The sequence below is a fragment of the Manacus vitellinus genome, unplaced genomic scaffold (assembly GCF_001715985.3).
Source record: "Manacus vitellinus isolate BGI_N305 unplaced genomic scaffold, ASM171598v3 scaffold_26_pilon, whole genome shotgun sequence".
Classification (NCBI taxonomy): Eukaryota; Metazoa; Chordata; class Aves; order Passeriformes; family Pipridae; genus Manacus; species Manacus vitellinus.
In genome coordinates, this window is record NW_021939960.1 from 5,801,715 (window position 1) to 5,825,714 (window position 24,000).

The window sequence follows — 24,000 nt, forward strand, 5'->3', positions numbered from 1 at the left end:
CACAGATTTACTAATGGAAATTGGATTCATACCTGTCTGCCTGGGTCTCTGTTGCAAATACCCACTAGGCCCACAAAAACCCGTATGACATCGTGAGGGCACTTTCAGTGTTCCCAGTCCATTTTTTAAGTGACTATACCAGTGTAAGTCCAATCAGTTTTCCTCAATTCTAATAGTGTAACAAGCAGTGAATCCTTCAGAGAAAAGACAGATGAAACTGTCTCTGTTCTGTGACCTTCAGCTCCAGCAGCGCAGGTGCCGCGCGGATCAATCCCGGCAGTGTCTTGTAATAAGTGACATGATTAGCTGTTAACGGGAACGGATGGTTTGGTGGAGGCAGTACAAAGAAAACAGTGTATAAACTTGATGATGATCTGGACAAAGGTATCAAAGGAGAGTTTCAGAGCCAGGGATCTGATACTGCTCTGCACCGACACGTTCAGCACCTCGTCGACCTCCTGCCTCAGGAGAGGAAGGAATATCAATAGGTCACATATGGGGGGAGTGCAGAGCAGCCCACAGCCCCTTCTCAATCCCTTTGCCTGACAAGCAAAGCCTCCTCTTCCCTTGGGAAAGGACCCTTGCTCCCCAAACTGGGGCTGTTTGGGGGACGCAGGGTCTCCTGCACCCACTGAGCACACTCCAAGCGTGCAGCTGCCATAGCAGAGGTGATAACATGCACTCAGCTACTAGGGTTCTATTATCTTCCCACTACTTCGTTGTATTCATAGACCTGTTAGGGAAAAAATTATGCACATCGCTTTTGCAGTGCCAAGACAGTTTGTGATGGTGGGGGGGGTGGTAATTTATTTGTACCTTGCACTTTCTTTCGGGAATAGTCATGCTGTTGCAAGAACTTCTTTCAGCATTTGATCAGAAAATTAAATTTGTGTTTTAAAGAGATAGTCAGGGTTGCTAGGACAACATATTAACCTCCCTTCTTTTTTTCCTTGGCTCTGTATCCAAGGTTCATGTAACTCGTTGTGCTGTACTTGGTTTGCAGTGTTGTTTGCAAGGTATGGGAGGGAAGGACTTTCAGAAACAATGTCCAAAACATCATTCTCCTCAGCAAATAATCACATGAAATGGTAATATCCCACTGGGGTTTCTCAGCCTGGCCTTGTCAAGCTAGCAGAATTGGACAAAGAGGGAGCAAACAGCCCTGTTCTTCAAATTTCATGGGAGTATTTGTGTGCACAGTCACAGGGACTGAGAATATGATGTGGGAGCTTGAAGACAGCATTTTCAGAAGTGATTAATGGCTGGGAGACTTTGGGTATGGCTGAAAAATTTGGACACTTTAAGGAAACTGTGGTTTCAGTAATATGTAAACAGTGGTTTTTGTGCATTTTGGGTGAGTCAAAAATTCACAATTTCAATGATTTCTAGAGAGAATAATCATGAATACAAGAGGAGTAAAATAACTGAAACTATGCGGAATACACCTTTCATGGCTTCTCTCCAAACCTTTGGCATTCAACTCCCTTGTCAGAATTGACAGTGGTGTTACATCTGTGCAGCTTTCAGGCTCGGTTCTTTAAAGTTGCTTAAACGTCCATTTGGCTTTTGTCCAGAACTTATGGATTCCTGTCTCTGTTGTTCCCTGCAGATTCGTTCCGATAAGGACAAAGAGATCCATATCAGGTACAGCATCACTGGAGTGGGAGCCGACCAGCCGCCCATGGAAGTCTTCAGCATTGACCCTGTGTCTGGCAGGATGTACGTGACACGCCCGATGGACAGGGAGGAAAGAGCTTCCTACCATGTAAGCATCAAACACCAGGAGTTTTGTCTGGGCTCACAAGCTCAGAGCAGAACTGCACCAGAATTGCTGGGTTCAAGAAGGGACGCACTAAATCAGCCAGACCAATGCAAAGTGGTGGTTGGTGGCAGCTGAACATGAGCCAGCATGTGCCCAGGTGGCCAAGAAGGCCAATGGCATCCTGGGTGTATCAGCAATACTGTGGCCAGCAGGACCAGGGCAGTGACAGTCCCCCTGTACTCACAGTGGTGAGGCCCCACCTCCAATCCTGGGTTCAGTTTTGGGCCGCTCACCACAAGAACATTGAGGGGCTGGAGCATGTCCAGGGAAGAGCAAGGGAGCTGAGGAGGGGTCTAGAGAATAAGTTTGATAGGGAGTGGCTGAGGGAGCTGGAGGTGTTCAGTCTGGAGAAAAGGAAGCTTGAGGAAGGGACCTTCTCGCTCTCTACAACCTGGAAGGAGGTTCTAGCGGGTTGGGGACGTTCTCTTCTTCCAGGTAACAAGTGACAGGACAAGAGGAAACAGCCTCAAGTTGTGCCAGGGGAGGGTTAGATTGGATATTAGGAAAAATTTCTTTGTGGAAAGGGTTGTCAAGCCCTGGCACAGGCTGCCCAGGGCAGTGGTAGAGTCCCATCCCTGGAGGGATTTAAAGGACGTGTAGATCTGGCACCTGGGGACATGGTTTAGCAGTGGGCTTGGCAGTGCTGGACTTAATGATCTTAGAGGGCTTTTCCAACTTAAACAATTCTGTGATTCTATGACAGTGGTGATACACTGATGTCCTTTTCAGACATAAAGTCAGAGTCATTTGTTTAAAAGGGCACAACTTTGCACTGCTTGTTAAATCCATGCAAATTTATGTGTAAACTGAACCACCCAAAACCATGAGAAGCCAGTCACTGCATTAGCACATCTTGGGAAATTACTAATTTAAGAATCATTACTGCAGCTAAACATGCAATAATTGCTATAGTCATTTTTCATTTTAATTCACTAGGAGATGTTCAGGCAGTATGATGGGGGTGTGTCAGATAGGTTTTTAAATACGCAGATAGGCTAATATTAAATATGAGGAAATTAATTAAGATTAATTACACTCAAAAGTGGTGCCTCATGCTATCCTAGTTCATAAAATGCTCTACCTGCAGAATGCTTGGAGTGTAATTGGTTGCTACGTTTTGATATAAATCCTAGCCCCTCTGTTGCACAGCATAATTGCACAGCAGATACAGTCCCACAGATTGCTAAAAAAGAAAATATGTGACCCCTTGCATGATAGCCCTGCAAAATTTTGAACATTTTCTGCTTCCACGCTTTAGTTCTCTCCTGGAGTGGTTGTGAAAGGTTGTTTCATGGATTGCTATCAGCCTTAGCCACATCTACTGGCAACGTAATAGCCATTCCAGGGGTGCTCTAATGTCAGTGAAGTGGTACAGGTCACTTCCACTGACACCATATTCCGAACTGCGCCGTCGGAGAGCCACATTCTGTCAGCTTTGTCAGGTATCCAGTTAACCATGTTGACACAGCTTCTGGACTGGGGTGGAAGGATAAAGAAAATAGATTACCTCTTTAGTTGGGTGGAAAAAGAGATTTCCCCTGGGTAAAAGAAGATTTTATTTTATTTTATCCTCTGTGAACAAGAACAATTATTTTGTTTGTCGTGCCTAAGAAAATAAGGAAAAGAGGTTGTTTTGAAAAAAGGAATATTTGAGATAAAGTGTGTGTCATCTCAGCATTGTTGATATTGTTTCAGCACTGCCAGGTTATTATCAGTGTAGTCAATAATACAATACACGAGTTAACACTTTTGAGGGAGCCGCTGTGAAGTCTGCGATCAGACACTCAGTCAAAAACATAAGGTGAAAAAGATTTTGTCCTCCATCATAACAAATCCTGTGCCCCCTAAAAATGAACTGACCCTACCAGTTACAGTGAATTCAGTAAATTGAATTCTCACCTTGTCAAAGGTGATGGGATGAGTCTGCCTTGCACATACCACAGGATTTCCATCCTTTTCTGTTCCTTACAGAAACCTTGAACTAGTGACATCCATATGTAAATAAGCTTATTCACACTCTGAAGGTTACAGGAAATGTATTTTATAGAGAGTGATAAGTATGTTATGAGACCTTATAGACAGGAATAGTGAGTGATAGAAAATCATTGTTAGTAGAACAGTAGAAGGTGATGGAGAGTGTTTTAAGTTGTAGCTGTAAATGCCCTTTAGATCCTTCAGCCTTGGTAGCAGTGGATGATGATTTATTGTTCGTTTACTAACTCTTCACAAAGCATTTATAAATATACCACGAACAAAGCAATGACCCAAACACTAGAGCAGAAACCTGCAGTAGGAGTGAACAGTGCTGGAAACTGGAAAAAATTTGTCCAGCTTCCAGAAAGAAGATACAGTCCAAAGTCTTGGCTGGTGAAGTTCTGAAAAAGTCAGTGAATTTATGCCACTTTCTATAGCCAAGCCTCTAACTGAAAGGAAACACAACATGGAGCCAGGCTTGAAGTGAGTGCTAGAAGAGCAGTGACTGAGGTGTAGGCTTGGATCTGAACTGTAGAGCTTGGCCACCTTTAAATTGGTTTGACATGTGCTGTAGTTTCCTTTAGCTTGGATTAGTAGCTTAACTCTTCAGCTGGGGTAGAGAATGTCAGTGGAGCTGCAAGGCACCACTCCAGGTCCCTCTTACCCAGCAGTTCATGGGCTCTGTGTCCAATACAGGCTTCCTACTCTGGGTGCACTTATACAGCTTCAGGTTTTCTGCAACCCTGAACAGAATCAAGGCTTTTCAGCATCTCTATCACTGTCAAGTGTTGTCCTTGCTGTTTTCATTCCCAGGTAATCTAAAAACTAATTATAAAAAAAAAGAACAATAATTTGCAAGTGTTTGTGGGGCTACATATGAAGAGTTCTGTTTCATTAACTCCCACATTTTCAACACATATTTTCTTATGCATAATTATCTGTATTGCTTCAGGACTACCATTTTTAACTTACTAGTGTTTTAACTCCCCCCGCATTCAGCAAGCCATTTGTCTGATGAAACCTACCTCATTCCCTAAGGTGAAACAGATTTTTTTCTAATTAGATCAGGAGTTCTGCAGCAGAACTTCCCCTGTTTTTGACATCATTCTTGAACTTTTAGGGAGGATCATTCCGAGCTTGATGTATGCAGAGATGTATGTGCCTCTGGGACTCCCAGCCCCTGTCCAGGTGCCGTGTGTGCTGGCACTCCCAGTGATCACAAGTTCAGCAGTATTTTGGCCTCATCTGTTTTTGTCTGCACTACAGACCAGAGCACAAACTCTCCAGGGACCTCGCAGACAATCCCAGACGCAGAGTCAGCTGAAAACACGAGCAGAGAAAAATGAAACGGGCTTTGCAGCCACTTAACCAACACCACATTGTGGTGGGGAACTGCTCATGTGACACTGAGTGATGCTGTGGGAGCCACTCCAGCACCAGTAGTGCCTGTGGCTGGAGATGGACCCCTGGGACATACAGCCAAGGGACACACAGCCATGGGGCACACAGCCACGGGACACACAGCCATGGGACACACAGCCATGGGGCACATTCCCCCCATGTTGGTGCTGTCTCACTGCAACAGGCATGTGTTGCGTCTCCCCTCGCAGTCAGCCCCTAATGTTCCCTGCATGCCAAATAAGTTTCAGCAGGTAGTAATATTTAATATGCATGAGTTCTCTTGGCCTTATTTAACTGCGTTCCCAAAGTCCCGTTTGTGCTGCTGACAGAATTAGTGGCTCTGAATGTCTTTTCTGATCCAGACACCGGTTTCATATTAAGCTGCAGTTAGGCCTGGCAAGTACAAGGGATAGAAAATTGGTAGGTTAGTTTTCCAAGACGTTTTTCAAGCTCTGTTTTCAAAAGCTATCAACATAAACGTGTCACTAAGTAGTCATTGCTTATGATACTCAAGTAATGTGCATCCTAGGGAAACTTTGAAGCAGTTCCTAATCCAGTCCCAGACATATGTGTGCACCTTCAGCATCAGCCTGATGAAATACTGCCTCAGAAATGGCTGGAGTAGAACAGGTGGGTTATAGACCGAGAAGGAGTTGTTTTAAATGCCAAGAGACAAAGTTTACTAGAAATTAGGCGATACAAGAGCTAATTCCAGTATTTTGAACCATGTTGAGTAATGCCAGCCATTTGTGTCACAATGCTCTAAATGGAACTTTTAATCACAATTAAGAGCACACAAATTAGGCATGACATTGTATGCTTATTCCTTGAAGGCTCTGTCACTGATTGATAATGTATATTTGTATTAGTAGTATTAGTGTGTAAGTAATATTCATATTTAACACGATTCACTGTGTTGACTTTGACTAACTACCTTCAGATACCACCAGCCTCCGGTGTAATCAATAATCATGATACCGAATCATTTGTATGCCAACAGCTGCATTTACACTGGAAACTGTCAGTAGGAAAACCTCAGAGACCTGTGGTAGCTGCTGCTGAATATGATAACAATAATTGTCATACTTTTAAGCAATATTTGTTAAAGAATATCGAGCCAGCTCCTTGGCTGGTGTACAGCAGAGCGATTCATCAGCTAGAGATTAGCTGGCTACCTGTATTAATTTTTCAGAATCCTTCGCAAGGTATTTCATTTGATTTTATTTATTCCTTCTTCACTCCTGTTGTGTTCTCCCTCTTGGGGAAAATGTAAATATCTCAAACCAACTTTATAAATGTTTCTTAACTGTCTCTTCAGCTAGCCACCAGCTCCCATTTGAATACTCGTGCGTGACCTGTGTCTGGCATATGTCCCTTGGCCCAGGTGATGCTCACTGACCTTTCACTGGTGTGTTTTCCATCTCAAAATGACATGTGTGTCTGATAGAACTCAGTCATCACCTTTTGTGCCTTGCCCAGTGCTACAAAGCACTCACATGCATCCGCTTTTCACCCTCTCCATCACTCTACCACCAAAATACCTGCTTGGGGGCGGGTGGCAGCCTGAGCCGTGGGGCACCACGTGGGCTCAGGCTGTGCCTCACAGAAATGAGCCCCATCTTGGTGTCTGAAGAATGTCTCCAGAACAACGTGTGTTTCCAGCTTGAGGATGCCTCCTGAATACAAAAAGGACGACAGGAGAACGAGGGAGAAGATGAATTAAGGAAGGGAAATGGAGTATCTGATCTGCCTTGGAGATCCAGCTAGCTTCCCAGTAGACAGATTGCTCCCCTGGAGTCTCTCCTTTGTTTGCTCTCTCTGCTGAGGATGATGTCTAATGAGGAATGGTCTCTAAAAAGAAGATTTCCCATTGAGCTGAGTTGAAATTCAACCCTCTGGCTCAGGACTCCCTTCTCCCTCTGCCATGGTTGCCACTGTCCACAGAGAAGCAACGTGTGTTGTGGAGGCATTGGCACATGAGAGTTGTTAAAAGAGTACAGATAGAGAAAATTAATGGAAGCAGGAACAAGAGGAAAAAAAATAGAAACATTCATTGAAATCAGGTAAAAATGGAGCAGGAGAGAAAGAACTTTTGCAGAAAGGGCAGCAGGAACAACTGAGAGAAGAGGAGCAGCCATGGACACCCAGGCCCTGGTACAACTCAGACCAGAGAGGCACAGGCTTTGCTGCACTGGGTTTGGGGACATGTGCCATCCTCCTGACACCCCAGATGCTGTTAGTCAGGACATCAGTGCCCACACCAGTGTGCCCCACCACTGCCCCCCCTCACATAACTCAGCCCAGTGCTGAGGACTCAGGACAGAGGTGACACTTGAGCATGTCACCCAGGTTTGATGAGATTCCTGCAGTCTTGCTTATTGAATCTTTTTTTCCTTGAGTGCAGGCAGCAATGCTTAGATGGATACATGTGCTTAGTGAGTGCAACAAGCAGATAGATGTGCATTGCTGAGAAATTCCTTACTCCTGGAGATTTCAAACAAAAGCTATCAAATCTAATTAAAAATTTGCAGGGGGAGAGTCAGATCTGAAGGGGAAGATACCAGCTTTGCTCTCTGCTTTATCTCTGAATGGAACCATTTCCGCTGCTGGAAATGCTGTAAGAGAGGGCCCGGTGCTGCCTCAGTTTGAAGATAATAACTTTAATTTTAGCTCTGAATTACTTTTTTTTCAAAGACAGTCTGACCTCTGACTGTAAAGTTATTGAATTGCTACATCTGACATGATGAAGGATAGCTCAACAGGTGGGAGCCAAAGCAGTTCGTATGCAGTCAAGAAATGCAGATATTAAGAGCATTGCAACTCATGAAATACAAATGGTACATCCTGTACTGAAGGCAAAGCTGGACTTCCTCAGGCTTTAAAGAAAAAGTGCTGCTTAACTTTCTTCTAGAAAAAATGTTTTTCTCCCAGCTCATTTCACGTGGCAGTTTGTTCTCTTTGCTTGATTAAATGTTAAGCCAGCCCATCCTAATGGTGTGCAGTCTCTTTTGTTAAAGCTCTGGACTTCTGAGCACTGTACATGAAGGAGAAAGTTGCATCAATCACCTACACAGCGAGAGCAAAAGACAGGAACCAGTGCTAATGCAATTAGCACATTTATTTGTCATGCATCAGAGGAGCTGAGACCTCCTTGGCATGTCAGCTCTGACTCCCGGCAGCAGCCCGATGGTGTAGGGAACTGCTGGGAGTAACCAGAAGCCCCCATCCCTCTGGATGGCACGAGCTGGTGCATTCCCTGTCCTTCAGCCCCACTCTCCCAGCCAGCCCTTGCACAAAGACGTTGCCCAGAGAAGCTGTGGCTGCCCCATCCCTAGAAGTGTTCAAGGACAGATTGGACGGGGTTTGGACCAACCTGGTCTAGTGGAAAGTGTCCCTGCCCGTGACAGAGGGTTGGAACTAGATGAGCTTTAAAGTCCTTTCCAACCCAAACTGTTCTGTGATTCTGTGAGTCTGTGAAGCTGACGTCCTCTGAAGCCTTCATTCTTCAACCCACCAGCCTTGCTGGATGTCACACAGCTATCCCAAGTGCTGTCCCCAGTTCTTGTGGCAGGGCAGAGGCTCAGCAGTGCTCACAGAGGTTGAAATGAAGAGGGATGATAGCCAGAGTCTGCAGTGCTCACAGCCAGCCAGTGCCTCCCTGCTGCCATCCATGGTCAGGGGCCGTGCAGCTCTTCCCTCGCCGTCAGAGTTTTCCCGAAGCCGGTGTCGGCAGCGCATTCAGCCACACACCACTCAGAGTAGCCATCTGTTCCCTTTAATGAGAAAGCTATCCATTTTTTTCACCTGGTTACTGATTGTTCCTGAGTATTGTTGATTGCTTTGTTTTATTAATTACTCATTTTGACATGCTGTATCTGTCTCTCCTGTTCAGAAAACAGATGCTCTTGTTTTTGGGCATTATTACTGATGGTTATTGCTAATAAGATAAAGCTGCAGTTCCATTTTAACTGAGGGCTTAACACTGTGACTGTGGTTATTGAAATGCATTAGCACTGGGTATTTTAGTCAAGCCTGAGGAAAATATTTCATTCTTAATGTCACAGGGGCTCCCATTATTTGAGGGAAAGGGACTTTTTAAATGTCTTTTGGTGCACGGAGCCATGGGGTCGGTAGCTGTTGCTGTTCCTAGAGACCATGATTAAACAAACAATAAACACTACTAATGTCATTCTGAAATCTCTTCACTATTAATCCCTGTTATTGTGGGTGTGAAAGGCTGCAGATTCCCATAAGAAACCTCTCGCTCAAACTCATTTCCTCGCCGTATTTGGAACTAAGCAAAATTTGCTTTTCAGACTGTCAGACAAAGTTCACCATGGCTTAAAAATTAAAATACAGTGGTCTGTGAGCAGTGAAGGAGATAGCATCACTGCACCAGAGTTAAAGTGTTTCCATTGACAATCGCAGTTTTAAAATATTATTTCAGTATTATGTTAAGCCCTGAAAAGCTGTCTGTGGGTAGAGTCTAGATGGAAACTATGGCAGTGCTTTCTGCTGGAATTAGATACCTGCTCCATTGAATTTTGAGAAAGTATTTATGAGGCAAAGTCAATCCTTGCAAAACGGTCTCTTACTCTGCAACAAATCCAATTGCTGATATTGTGCTTTCATTGTGCTTGTTCCCAGCTCCGGGCTCATGCAGTGGATATGAATGGAAACAAGGTGGAGAATCCTATTGACCTTTACATCTATGTGATTGATATGAATGACAACAGACCGGAGTTCATCAACCAAGTCTATAATGGATCTGTTGATGAAGGTTCTAAACCAGGTACAGTCAAAAAAAAGTCTTAAAGTTTCACTGGCTCTCAGCCATTCATCTGGTGTGGTGGCTTAGCCTGCGCTTGGAATAGAGGGGATGAGGGAAAGGTTTGCTCTTCCTGGCTCTTTGTGGAGGACTGATGAAGGTGAGAAGAGTCTTGTGTCTCTTTCTGAAGACAAAGTGCAGACTTGGTTTGGAGGGAACCTGGATCCTGGTGGTCCCTTCCTAGCTGTGGAATTTGTAAAAACAACAGTTTTTCAGAGATCTGCTCTGTGTTGCCATTCTCATATGCTCATTATGCGCGTAGAGGGCTGGTTTTCTAATTACAGAGCACTGAAAGCCAGCCCAGCAGTGGCCTTTCACTGACCCTGTGTCTGAAATGCTGAATATCCGCCTCCATGACATTTAATCCAGTCATTTGCCAACTCAATATCTGGCATCCAGTCAGACTCCAAATAAGTCTGTGTCCCAAGGTGTGCAGAAAATACTTTCTTACTTGGGGCCTGATGCAAAGTTATGGAAGGGGGAATATTTCCACTGAAATTGCAGGCTCATCCTCTGTTTCCACAGACTTTTCTAACAGAGGGTGAAATGGGGAAAACCCTGAAATACAATTTCAGAAAGTTTATGGGTGAAAAATTAGCGGTGGTGTAAGCTGTATGTGGAAAAGTGATGATTTTTACGTGGACATGTTTATGTGCTAGAAAAAAACCAGAGGTATAAGGATCTTTAATGTTCTGTTTTCAACTATAAAGTTGATTTTTTATTTCCAAAATGGTAGCAGGGTTGTTGTGGGTCATTGCCGAGTGTAACTAATATGAGCGTATCCATTCTTTGAACATAAATTGTCCTGTAGCACCAGTACAATTGGAAGCCTCCTGAAATCAGAGGGAGATTTTTCCTAGGCGCATTGTACGCTCGGTTGTTTGCCAGCTGAGGGGTTAAATACCTTGTGACTTTGGTTTGTGTCAGCAAACATTTATCACGGTGTCTCCGCTGCCGGAGGTGTCACAGGGAAGTCTCCGGTGGGCACTGTTTTTAACAAGGTGATTCGCAGCCGTGATTGATTGTCTTCCAGCACGGTGAGGGACGGGAGGCTGTGGTGGCACAGAGTGGGGACAGAACGTGACTTTATTTCTGTGGAAAGAACGAGTAGAGCTCCCTCCCTGATCGCTTTGGGTGGTGATGTCCCAGCTTCAAAGTCCTGATCCCAGTCCTGCTTGGAGGAGGGGACGTGAGACGCCCCTGAGCTGATGGCTTTAATGGCATCTTCCCAGAGGATTTTCCAGCTTTCATTTGAAGGCCACTTTGGGGCATATCAAGGTTTGAAGATTGATACATTTTCATAGCAAAACGAATTTCTTACATCTTATTCGAGGACAGATCAATATTCAAAGTGTTTCCAAATGTTTTAACGAGCTCTGTTCATCTGTGTGAAACAAGCAGTAAATTGCATCCTCTTCTTGTCTGAAATCCAGATAAGCCTTTGAGCTATTAAATCAGAATAGGATAACTTTGCCTACAAAATACTTGTGCCTCTGCTTCCAGCAGTGATTTTTGGTATTCTGTATCCCAGGCTGGAGTGCTTGCCTTTAAGGCAGGAAGGTAGAAAGCAATCTGTTTTTATTCAAAAGCAATTACATTTGTCTTTGATGTATTTGGTTGGGGGTTCTTTTTCTCTCTTTCCTGTTTAATCGGTATTCTTTTAAAGGTTTATATTAGTATTGAATTTCTGTTCTTTACTTTTGTAGAGCCTCCTAGGAATTGGGTATCAGAGGCCCTCATTCCATGTACTTGGCAAGAAACACGATCTTGTGCCTTTGAGAAAGTGATAGAGAGGTCATGGAGTTACTGGTGATATCCAAGTGCTTCTCCTTTGCCTCACAGTTTTGTGTCCCTGTTTTGTGCAGAGACAAGTCTAGACAATGTATTTAGCTAAGCACAGATCTTGCAAGAATTTAGAAACTTTTTAGTTCAAGATGCCTCACAGTATTAAGATAACTAAGGAAATACCACACCAGCCATTGCAAGAAATATGTGGCCAGAATTCATGATTATTTGTGGCAGTGGTTGAAAAATGAAAGACACTGCATATTCTTCGAGATAACAGCGGAATGTGTTCATTACTGATTCAACAGGAAGTTAGATATGTATATGCATCTATAAAAATATATCTGCATATGTGTGTATATCCATGCTTCAAGCAAACTAAAAAATCTTATTATATGTTACAGTTCAGCACTTATTTTCCACTGCTCACTGCTGTTGAACTGTGCCTGAGGACTGAAAATGCTTCCCTGGATACCCTGTGCAATTGTTATTTCTCGCATATTCCATATGCCCATTTATAATGGCTGTGATTAAAAATGCAGGATTACTTGATTATGACAGTATCTGCAATGTTTTTAATAATTTTGCACACCTCTGATGAGAAAAGTAGCTGGATTATAGAGTGTCCCAAATAAATGCTGACTCTAAAGGTAAGCAGAATGAGCAGCCAATGAATGTTTGGAGTCAGTCAGGATTTTGCACAGATTTAAAAAAAAAACAACCACAAACAGATAAAAAAGGACATATGGAGCTCAATCCCTACCAATGGAAATTTTGCAGAGCAACACCATCAAAAATATGCTGTTAGGCACAGGCTGAGCAGGGCGCAGTGACCTTGAGCTGCAGGGAAAGCCCCAGTAAGGCTTTAGCAGGATCAATAGAGCAGATCCCGTTCCAGTGAGCAGGAAGGGGCTCTGCGGTGCTGTCACAGCACAGCCAGGGTACAGGGTGAAGCAAAGGCCCGCGGTGTGTGGGCACAGCAGGCAGGGCTGTGCCTCTGGAGGACTCTGTGCCACGAAGCACAGCACAGTCCCCACTTAGGGCTGGGGTGCATTGAACTGGAACACAGTGTGGTACTTCATCTCTGACCCTGCCAGGGAGCTGGAAATTGTGCCTGGCCCCAGCAGGGGATGGAGGGTGGCCAAGTAAGGGTGTGACCTACTGACTTAACAGTGAATAAGCCAGAGGGTAGAGTGAACCAAGGAAATGGGAATGCAGGAAAGAGCCGTGCTCCAGCCCACAGCATGGTGTGACGCTGCTGGGCACTCGGCCTCCCACAGAAGCAAGTTTGCTTTAGCCTGAAATATAAATATACAAAATTGTCCAAGAGCTAAAAGAATTGGCAGCAATGTGAAGAGACTCATTAGACAGTCTGATGGGGTTTAAGTGAAGGGGCTTCCCAGTCTGCAGAGCACTCAGCCTGGGTTCCCGAGGAGTGTGCTCTCTGTGAGTCACCTTGAAGCAACCCTTGACAGGAGTAGAAAAGAAATCATCAAGTATTATTAACTGTAATAGGTTGTTGTTGCTGGCTAGGATTATAATAACTTAATTGAAATAGTGTCTTGCACCGTAGCATAATGTTCTTGAAATCAGGAGCTCACTCTTGGTGAACTTCTCTGTAGTGTGAACACATATTGCAGCCTGGCTCCTGTGCATCCTAAGATGTTTGCTGGCTCTTAAACTGAATTGCATCTCTTTCCTTTTTTTTTTATTCTCTCTGGGAGACAGTTTAATGCATTTCTAGCTTATCTAGCCTCAGGTCAAGCAGCTGACAATTTAAATGTATAAATGCAGGCCCTTCCAAAAATGCAGAACAGGAGTAGTGATGCAGGATTTCCTTTTCCACAGGACCATCTTTCTTCCTTGCTCTCCCCCTCCATGAGTTGTTTTGATTTAACGTGCCGCTGTTTGAAAGTGTATCTTAAAAGACCATGTTTTACTCATGTTGAATAATGTTCTGCCTCTTTGAACTTTGCCTCTATATGAAGAACACAGCCAAGTTTTAAAAATGCAGCTGCAAGCTGGAGCAGAAATTCCCCTGCTCCCTCTGGCAGCCTTAATCAGCAGAGCTCTCCCGGAGCTGCAGGAGTTGCCTTTCAAGCGCTGACAAAGCGGGACGGGTGGCAGAGCTTCGCTGCCCAGCGCCGCCTGCCCTGCGAGGATTCTGCTGCCCTTTCCCAGCCAGCGTCTCTGAGCAGCCTCACACAAGCTCCACTGCCTTATGGCAGGAAGGAACTGGGGCTTGAGGTGGGATTTTCCCCTCTATACAGCGCCAGTGGCTGCCTACCATGAGCCCAGTCCCTGCCCTTGTACCACTGGGGGTGCAGGATCCCAGGGGTGTCCTTGCAGAGCGCTCTTCCAAAAGAAACTCTGCAGTTTCCAAAAGAAAAATTGTTCAATAAGACAGAGTGAAAATGCTTAAGTACAAAAGAAAAAAAAAGGAATTTAATCACAAAACAATAGTGTAATGGAGAAAGATTATTTCCATCTCTGCAGAAGCTTAGTTTTGCTGTAACCACCGCAAAATGTTCCTTATGGAAGGATGTGGATGTCTTACTTAACTGAAGCGTTCAGTTCTGAAAAGGTCAATGTGAAATGCTCCGCAGTGACTCGAGTGCTTTGCTCTGGGTTGTATCTATTTTGTTTTAACAGAAAGATTGTCAAAAATTAACTCATCTCTCCAAAACAATTTGTTCCTGTCAGACTGGCCTTTTCCATTCCCATTCATCCTTTCCGCTTCACTAACTCTCTGGATATGTCTTGGTCCCTTTCAAGTCAATAGCAAAAGTCCAAGTGGTTTCTTTTAAACTCTGGTTTCATCCAACTCCTCCTTTCTCCTGGAGTTGTGTAGTTTACTCCTACCACTCTCCCTGGGATTGGTGTGAAAGAGTGCTGAGTATGGACAGTCCTCCAAAAGAAAGGAATATTAGTGTTTCTTACATGAGAAATGTTGTAATTTAAAATTTTCCCATCTCCTCCTTATTTCATGGAACTCTGATACAATAATTGTTGATAACATGCCACGTGAAAAATGAAATAGCTGGGAGCTAAATCTATATGTGGCAAATTGAGTTAAAGAAGTCTCATAAAAAATAAGCAGTATATAAAAAAACCCAAGGATTTTAAAAGCTGATTATTCTACTAGTGTCCCAGTTTGTTTATTTTATTTCTATGCCAGCAGAGATTCCCTCAGAGATTAACACCATGGACTAATGCACAGATGGGGCCAGAAACTCGAAAGTCATCTGAATATTAAGAATTTAAATCTTTAGCCTCAGTGATTTGAACAGAAAGCCAATTATGAGGCTGAATTAGTTTTCAAATTAAACTGCAATTTAAGGCTTGTGAAATTAATCTTTTAAGGCGTACAGTTGCATTTGTATATATATTCCTGGGGAGAATTTGGATTCTGCAGTTCTGGCTTATTCCTCTTCTCCAGTCAGACAGTGCAATTCATGAAGAGATGCCTCGTGTCCTGCAGGTTGTTTGTTCGGTGAAGGAACAGAATGGGTGGCAGGACCTGAGATCTGAAGAGAAGATGCTTCATTTTTAAAAGTTTATAGGACACAGAGTGAAACCGCCTCTTGCCATTACAACCCATTCCAAAAACGCCGTGACAACATTCAATTATCATTTCCAACTTGTAAGTAAGTTAATTTTAGACCTCTTCATTTAGGAAGGTCCAAATTTAAGAGAACACCTGAACAGGTTCATGGACTGGGGCTGCCACGGGGTGCACATTCCAGTTGGTAGCACTGGAAGCTAAAAATAACATAAATTCCAAATGTTTCAGAGGGGTCATGTGCAGGTAAAATCTTCAGGGCCAGACTAGGTCTCAACAGATTCTTTTCCTCATCCCAGAGCTCTTCACAGGTTGGGTGCATTACTTCTGGGTACATCACGAGCTGAAATGTATCATTGATGTAGTGCCATCTTCTGCACCTTGGGCAGGTGCTGCTCTTACCCTTGCATTTCACATGCTATTAAAAATGGCTTCGTCCAACCCAACTCTATTCTCTCACACATTACACACAGACTTAGGATCCACAATATTCTTTTTCAAGTTCTTTTGCTCAGCCGAGCACAATTGTAACATAAGAAATTGTTTCTCTGCAGACACATGTGGTAGCGCTTTCCATTCCCTTTCGAGGTGAGTGGTTATGAAATCTGTGCTCTTAATTTCCTTTGCAGAAGCATCCAGTCCCAAGAGCAAGGAAGTGAATTATAGGAGTGCAAGTGAGAAAAAAATGCAAATCCCCAGACTGATGTTTTTTTCCCTCCAAAAAAAATGGCTAAGTTGATGCAAAAGAAAAAACTGTAGAAATCATGTCCTGAGACTGCTCTAGAAGGGAGTTACATCACTGTAATAGCCCACTCTCTGCCTCCTTTTAACCAGCAGTTACAGAAAACATAGTATGATATATATTAAAATATACATATTAGTACATCACTTTATTATCTTGTATTACTTTATATTATAGTGTCAAAATTCAAGGATTGGATTGAAACCTTGTGTCGGGTGTGTCAAGTGTCAGGCTCTGTGTAGCTGGGTCTGCATGATTTCTGGAGTCACATATGCCTTCAGTTCAGCATGAAACCTGGCTGTGCTGTTGAGCACAGTTCAGTGGTGATGTTGAGGATATCTTGTCCTAAGTCATGCTTTCTCCCTTTTTTTGAATTAGCCCTGGAAATCAAGAGGATTCGTGTGCAGGACCTCAGCCGAGCTGAGCCTCGTGAATTTATGCAGCCAAAACTCTTTGCTCAGCGGCTGGATGAGCTTTTGCCCATCCTGAAGTTTTGCAGGTGGGATTTCTCTGTGGTACAGGGGTCTCAATAGGCTGCAGGCTGCTGCACAGGAGTGATCTCCAAATCTGCCCAGGCTCGTGCATGTGCTGCAGTAAGGGCATCCGCTCGTTTTCCCTCCGGAGGTATTTATTCCATTTTTAACAGTAAGAAGGTATTATTTCCGTTCTGGATGACAGCAGCCTCTTCAACTCGCTCAGTTGTCTCTCCAGACCTCCTCGCTCTCTTTATTCTCATTAGGTTGGCTCTTGCCTTGTCTGAAGCTGAGAATCCGATGTCTCCACTAATTAGGAAGTGGCATCCGTTATGAATTAGGTTAGCTGCTTGAAAGGTCAAAATTTGCCAATGATTACAGAAATAATGGTGAAAGAGAATGACAGGAGCTATCAGTTATGACAGGAGAAATAGCATTCAGAGGGGAAGTGCTGTTTTTATTTAGTTTTTTATCTAGAGCATGTGGAGTGCCATTTAATTTAAGTATATTTACAATTTATTACAGCTGCAGTAGAGTTTTAGGCACTTCTGTCATTTTAATGTCTTGTCCATGTTCCTGTTCACCTCTGTAACTCCACTCAGCACTGCTGGTGAGTCTGCTCCCCAATTTTGTTTGAAACCCTAAGCAATGAGTATGTCAAAGTGCTTCACATCACCGATGGAACACATTTAATTTGGAGGATACAGGTTTGTTAGCTGAGATGTTTGTTTTTAACGCTACAGCAGTGTGTAGATGTACTCCAAGGACTTGTTCAGGATCCCGTCACACTTCTCATTGTAACTTGGTTTTGATGCCTTTGCTTTTCTAGTGTGTCCTTCTGTCCTTGAGACCTCATTACCATGAGTGGAATCACTTAAAGGGTCAAGTGTGTCGTGAGCAGGGGCATGAGATTCCCATCCTCTGTGGGGAAGGAAACTGGTATCAGGAAACTCCAATGAATGGAAGATTTTGGTTTTAGGAAATATTGTAAATTTTACACTGCTTTTCAGTATTTAATCATTCCAGCAGCAATTACTGTCTTCTCTCTGTCTTGCATCGGATGCAGAGAATTCACTAAGTGAGCTTTCAAATTTGGGGGGAAAAAATGAGGAGTAAGGGGAGGTTTCCATTAGTACAAAGCCATTATTAACTCGGGTTAATGAAGATCTAATGTAATATGACCATCACCACATGTCTGCACATAATGATTCAATCCTTTTCTATGGGGGAATGATTAAATTAAGTATCTTGTAGGTCAAAATTAGACTGAGAAGGTTAACCAACCTTTAATGATTCTGCAGCCATTTACCAGCCATTTAAAAGCATAAACTGTAAGATAAAGCTGGATAGAGAATGAGCATTGTCAGTAAAAACTGGGTGAAGTTTTAGCTTTTTCTGTTTATATCATAGGAGTAGACAGAGAGGATTATGTGATTTTACAGCAACGTGGTATTAAGGGCAAAGTGAAAGAGGTTTGTATTTTATTTTTTTATTTGGATTCCTGATAAGTGCCCATTAGCTCTTTCTTTTAACATGCATTAAATCTAACTAATGGATATCAAACCAGCTTAGAAAAATGGCAATTATAAAGCAATTGTAACAAAGACTTTGGGAGCACAACTATGCCAAGATATTGTTTGTATGCCTTAAAACCATGAAAGCTCCATCTTTATGGAGAAATGAAGTTGCATAGATGGCACAGCAGAGATTGCAGACAACGTGATGTGAATTATCAGTCTTTGGCATGCTTTGGGACTGTCTGAGCTGGAAAGAATTGAGCAGATTCTCAGATTCCAGAGTGATTTCGGGGGGGGGGCATTTGTTTACAACTGTGCACTTATCTGCTTACATATACTCAGGGCAGTTATCTTCCTTGTTCTGCTTCTCTTTTTGCTTAACACGTACAGATCAAATGAGATATTGTGAACCTAACAAAATCTCTTTGCAGTCTTTTACCAGGAGATGCAGTTCATTTTAAAGTTGATAAACAGAGCTGAATATACAGGTATAAATTATCTCCCTTTGCTTCCATCCCCTCAGATTCTGTAAGGTGTTGTTTTGCCTGTAGAAACCTTAATTAATCTAACGGGAATATTTTCCATAAGGGGTGGTTTCAAGCATTTCTCTCATGTGTCTTGTCTATGGTTAGAAACAAAGCTATCTCATTTGACAAAATAACATCTAGGAAATTGTGGTCTCTGGGAATGCATTGTGAAGGTACAGATTCTTGAGGTCTTGCCTTTTATTGATAGATCTTGGTCATGCCATCCATTAATTTTAACTCAGGTGATATATGAACTCAGCACATTAGTTAATGAAAGCTAATGCACAGTAATCTTGTCATCACTAGCTGTGCATGGTAATTCAATCTGCTGCTCAGAAGAGCTGTTCAACATGCAACAAATTTGATTTAATATTGACATGATGTAGTAGGTTAGGTGTTTTATTTAACATACCATGTGCCTTATTTGATGAGAAATGGTTTTCTTTCAACAGGTTATGCACCTGAGTTAGGCCAGGTGTGTAGTTTAATGCAGTTACATCAGAGACCGTCTGGGCTGGGTATTTGTTCTGTGAATCACTGCACAGACTGGGCCCAGGTTTTGACACTTGATGCATTCATTTTGATGCTGATGCTCTGCAAGCCCTGCAGAGCAGAAAAATGAAGGTGATTCCTCTCTCAGACACTGAAAGTGTAAAGTCCCTCTTTCCCTGTTTACTCTTACACTTGTAGCTTCATCACTACTGCCAGGGTCTGACACAAAAATGGCAGAGTACAGTGTGAGGGTCTTGACTATGAGTTGGAGGAGTTTCTCATTGTTTCTGGTCTGTAATAACTGCTTCTAGTCTCTGTTTGGGTAGATACAGGGATGTAAGGATGGTGTGTTTAATACTTTGATTTCCACAAAATGCATATGCACATCCTGTGGGCAACACTAGGGAGTCTGTGCTTTGTCACTTAACCCCAAACAATCCCAGCTTCATTCCTCAAACTTGTTAGAGCTGTGCACTCACTCTGCCAGTGTATATTTGCTTAATTTGTGTAGTGTTAGGGGCTGGATATGGGGATATATTTCCTTTATTTAATATAAAGTATTTGAAGATGTATCTCCATGCAAAGGACATAGAAGCATGACATTATTTACTTTTATTGCAGGTAAATCATCACCAACCATCTTAGTATAGGGAAAGAGTTTATATAGCACCCAGAAGATGTTAGACACTGGAGCAGCATATATCCACATTGCTCTGTTGAGTACTCTTGTGTGCAGATATATGTTTATGTCATTCACTGCAGCACACAGGTATCTAGAATATATTTCTTGCTTAAAAACAGGCTAAATGTAAAGAAAACCAAGTGGAATGTAGATGGTGATGTAGGTTACACCCGCTGATCTCCCAGAAGTGAGTGTTCCTTAGGAGAGGTGCCTTCAGCACGGGTAACAGGAGATGCTGTCGCCCTCCTGGGACAACGCTGCCAGATGGGAGAAGTGTGTAGACAGGAAAGGGAGAAGAGATATCAGACACCATCCAGACTGCAGAGAGGAAGAAGTAATTTGCAACCAGTTTACAGCAGACTGTGGTCAGACGGGGAGAGGTCAGCCCCAGAGAGAGCCAGGAAGGAAGTGGTTGATGCAATTCCATCAGGCACTGCAGAGTGCTGCAGCCACACAGGGCCCTGTGCAGAGGGCGTTTTATTAAGTTACAGGATAGTAATTAATGCCAAGTTCCTCTCTGTTTTCTCTGTGGTTGGGTTTCATAATCGAAAATAAAGATAGGAGATAGGGAGCAGATTGCCTCTTGAAATACAGCTCTCTGGTGCTCAGTTCATGACTTTAGAGACATTTGTCCAGTCCCATCTCCCTTTATGGGGATGTAGGTCAAATGCTTTTGAAATAGTCCTTTTTTCTAGAGCAGATGTGCTCAGTCCAATGCTGCACTGCAGGAAAGAAGCAGAAAGGTCAGGGAAAGAGTGAAGGAGGCCTGCTGTACTCTCCATCCACAGTATAGCTGCTGTCCCTCACCCCCTCCCACCACGGCTGCAGCCTGTCATGTTCCCCTGCAGGTTGGGAACCCACCACCTCACACACATCCTGGTTCATTTTGGAATTTACAGTGCAGTCCAAGAGATCCCACATGAGGAGGGACCACAGCTGTGGGTGCCATTATCTGAACCTGGTAGTAACAGTAATTTTCAGAGCTGTTCTTGTGCTGGAAGTGCATCACAAAATACCACCTGTTTTTTGGAATATGTCCTAAAACTGCATATGTCCTAAAATAGATTCTGTTTTCCTCTTCCGCTTCTGTTTTCATTAGCCCCAGGATTTGACATTCTGTTCAGAGATATTTTCAGTATTGAATGCATTAAGATAACATAAATTCCAAATCAAACATCTCATTCAGCATATTTCCTATTTAAATTTCTTCTGTACTTTTCCCCTGTAGTTATCTGAGGACTGACTTCATTATTTGTATCAGTTGTCTCATGATAACTGGTTTTGCAAAAGAGCAAAAAACGAATGGTTGAAGAGAAAAGAGAGAAAATTTGTTGCTTGCACAACCTTGTTTCAATTCAGTGTTCCTTCCCTCTCCTGAAGTTTATTGATCAAAAAAGTGTTAAAGTTGTTGAATAGTTTGTTTTCATTTCACAAATGAGAATCAGGATTATTGCAGAAAGACAGGGATGTGTTCATCATTAGGATTTGCTTTACACATTCATTTATTTTTTAATCTATAATTCTTATTGAACTAAGAAAACTCACAGGAATATATGTATCACCACTGAGAACAAAAAGAGCCTGATTGAGGCAGATGGAAGGAGATCAGCAAAGCACTTCATACAGTGCAAAAATACAAAATTCTGAGACCTTTTCTTGCTAGTACAGAGAAACACTGGTTTCCCAAAGCTGGGGAGGGTACTGGGGGGATTTCCTGTGTGCTAAGTGGCTTAAAGACACTTGGCTAAAGTGCAGAATTTGGGCATGCTGCAGCCATTGCTAGATCTGCCCATTTAGAGAGTGGGATATCTTTAAAGTCCTTTGCAAACAGATGCAAGCTCTCAAGCTTTCCGCTTTCCCTGAACTGGGAGCTTGGTAGCTTTGTGACCAAGCTGGGGATCGGGCGTACGAGAGGAGACATGTCCTGATGGGGATGGAGCCACATGTTCTCGAGCTTGCCAGTGGCTCACACCTAACCAAGCGAGCAGAACAAACTCAGCTCTTCTTGTAAAGCAATGTTTGGCTCCATCTCGAATCAGCTCAGGGTCTCGTTGGGACCACTTTGCATCTCTCCAGCACAGAAGGCTCGGAAGCTGGTCCGTCTGTTCAGCCTTCCCGAATGAGCAGTGTTTGAGTGGCACCTTCCATCTTTCCGTTGATGCTGTTGGGTTTTGTGGTCACTAAAGGAGGGTCTGTCAGGTTTCACTGTCTCTCTTTGCCCCCCACTCCTCCTTTCAGGTCTCGTATCATTAGATTCATCTGCTGTTGCAGATTGCTTTTCGTGAACAGTGTGTGCCTGCCCTTCTAGTCATTCTCTCCTACCAATATAACAAGCATAAAGCTGAGCCCTACAAGCTCTGGGGGGTCACAGGACCATGCAGCTGCAGGAGTCCATCCAATCAAGTAACATCTTTTACCCTCATAATGATAATTTCCCACTTTAGCAAAACACCCTGCTGCCAAACTCCAGTGCTAATGAGTCTGTCAGTGCATCAGTGCACTCCCAACAGTATCTAGAAAGTAGAGATTGTTTTTTGCAAGGCAAATGAAGACATTGGTGATTAGCAAGAAACAAACCAACAATTCAATACATCACTGGCCACACATACCAAATCATTGATTTTTCTGTCCTGCTGGGCAGCAGCTGTTCCATTTGCTCTGCAGAAATGGATTTTTTTCTCCAGGAGGGGCCAGAAAGGTGGATGTTTCTCCAAGAACTAGAGGCAGCAGGAAGTTGCTTCTTGCACTAGGCATGGGCATGTTGATGGTGTCCTTCTGAAGCTGCTGAGAAGTCTGATGGGCTTTCTACTCTTAAATACTGCTTCTGAATGCATGTGGATGCAGTGATTGGATGGGAAAAAAAATCCCCTTTGAGAATCTGTGAAATTGCAGGACAAAAAATGCTGCCCTAAAACTTACAATCACTGAAAGAATTAGAATTTAATCATAGATACCCTCATATGACTTCTCACTATCTACCAGTTATGTGTAATCAGTATCCTTCCAGATCATCTAGTCTCAGCAGTGTTGCTATTTCCATAATCCTTGCCCAGCTGGCTGGATTGAAATGGGATGTCTGTTGCCTAGAATTTCTGAGCAAAATGCATGACCCCGAGTCAATGGGACTGCAGTCTGCTCTGCAGTGAGATAGTCCTGATAACTCATCTTCTCTTGTTCCAAGGTACCTACGTGATGACGGTGACGGCAAATGACGCAGACGACGCCACTACCGCGAACGGGATGGTGAGGTACCGGATCGTGACTCAGACCCCACAGAGCCCATCACAAAACATGTTTACCATTAACAGCGAGACAGGAGACATTGTCACTGTGGCTGCTGGACTCGACAGAGAGGTGAGTTTGAAGCCATCCTGCCAGGTGTCCTGCTACTGAGGGTTGCTGACTTGCAAAGCCCAAGCCCTGTCTTGAATACTGAGCCTCTAAAAGTTTGAGTTGCAACGTGGCGATCGTGGTCTTTGCTTCTGCAGCAGTTGTGGGGCATCGTGGCTTTGATGTGATATTTTTGTCTTAATCCATATCGGTCGATGAAACCCTGGGAGATGAAACTCCTGGCGTTGATATTTTCCTTGCGTAAATTTGTAAAACTCAAAGATGTAGAAATACTCCAGAAGGAGCAGGGAGATGAATAACTTGTCATTTGTCCCCTTTCTGTTGGGAGACAATAAATGCCAGACACTTATAGCCCTTTCTAGACCTGTCTTGCATGTTATCTCTGAAAGCAGTTACACACCCCATACTCAGTACACTTTGCATGTTTCCTGATGGCATTCTTGTGTCTCTTCCAAACTAGGAAAATGTCTTCCAGTGATTTTGGTTTTCTGTGGGACTCTGCTCTTAATGCCCCTTCTTCTTGGCGTTTTATGATGTACAGCTTTTCCAAATGCAGAAGAAATTTCATTTTTACTGACACAACCATACTCTGCCAGTGTAAGCCATATAGTGTGATTCCCAGAGCTCTGCCTCCTCTAACTGTGAGTGTAGCTCAAGGACAAAGCATTTATACCCCACATATAAAACAAAAATCAGTGCATCAGTGGTGGGATGGAGTGAATGGGGAAGGAGGGGACAGGGGTCAATGGATGTGAAGGGAGGGAACCCCAGAACTTAAGTTCTGGTTTTATTCCCCTTTGGACTGTGCAGGTCATGAAGTGTCACCTGTTCAATGCAGGTTAAC

The 24,000-nt window shown here is 43.4% G+C and overlaps 1 protein-coding gene across 1 annotated transcript in view; it reads left to right on the forward strand.

The window, feature by feature from the left end:
- CDH4 (cadherin 4) overlaps positions 1-24,000 on the forward strand; it is a 436,070-nt gene that overhangs the window by 337,170 nt on the left and 74,900 nt on the right. The window contains 3 exon segments of the mRNA XM_025895228.1: positions 1,610-1,765; positions 9,845-9,989; positions 22,987-23,159. Coding sequence (XP_025751013.1) covers positions 1,610-1,765; positions 9,845-9,989; positions 22,987-23,159 — 474 coding nt within the window.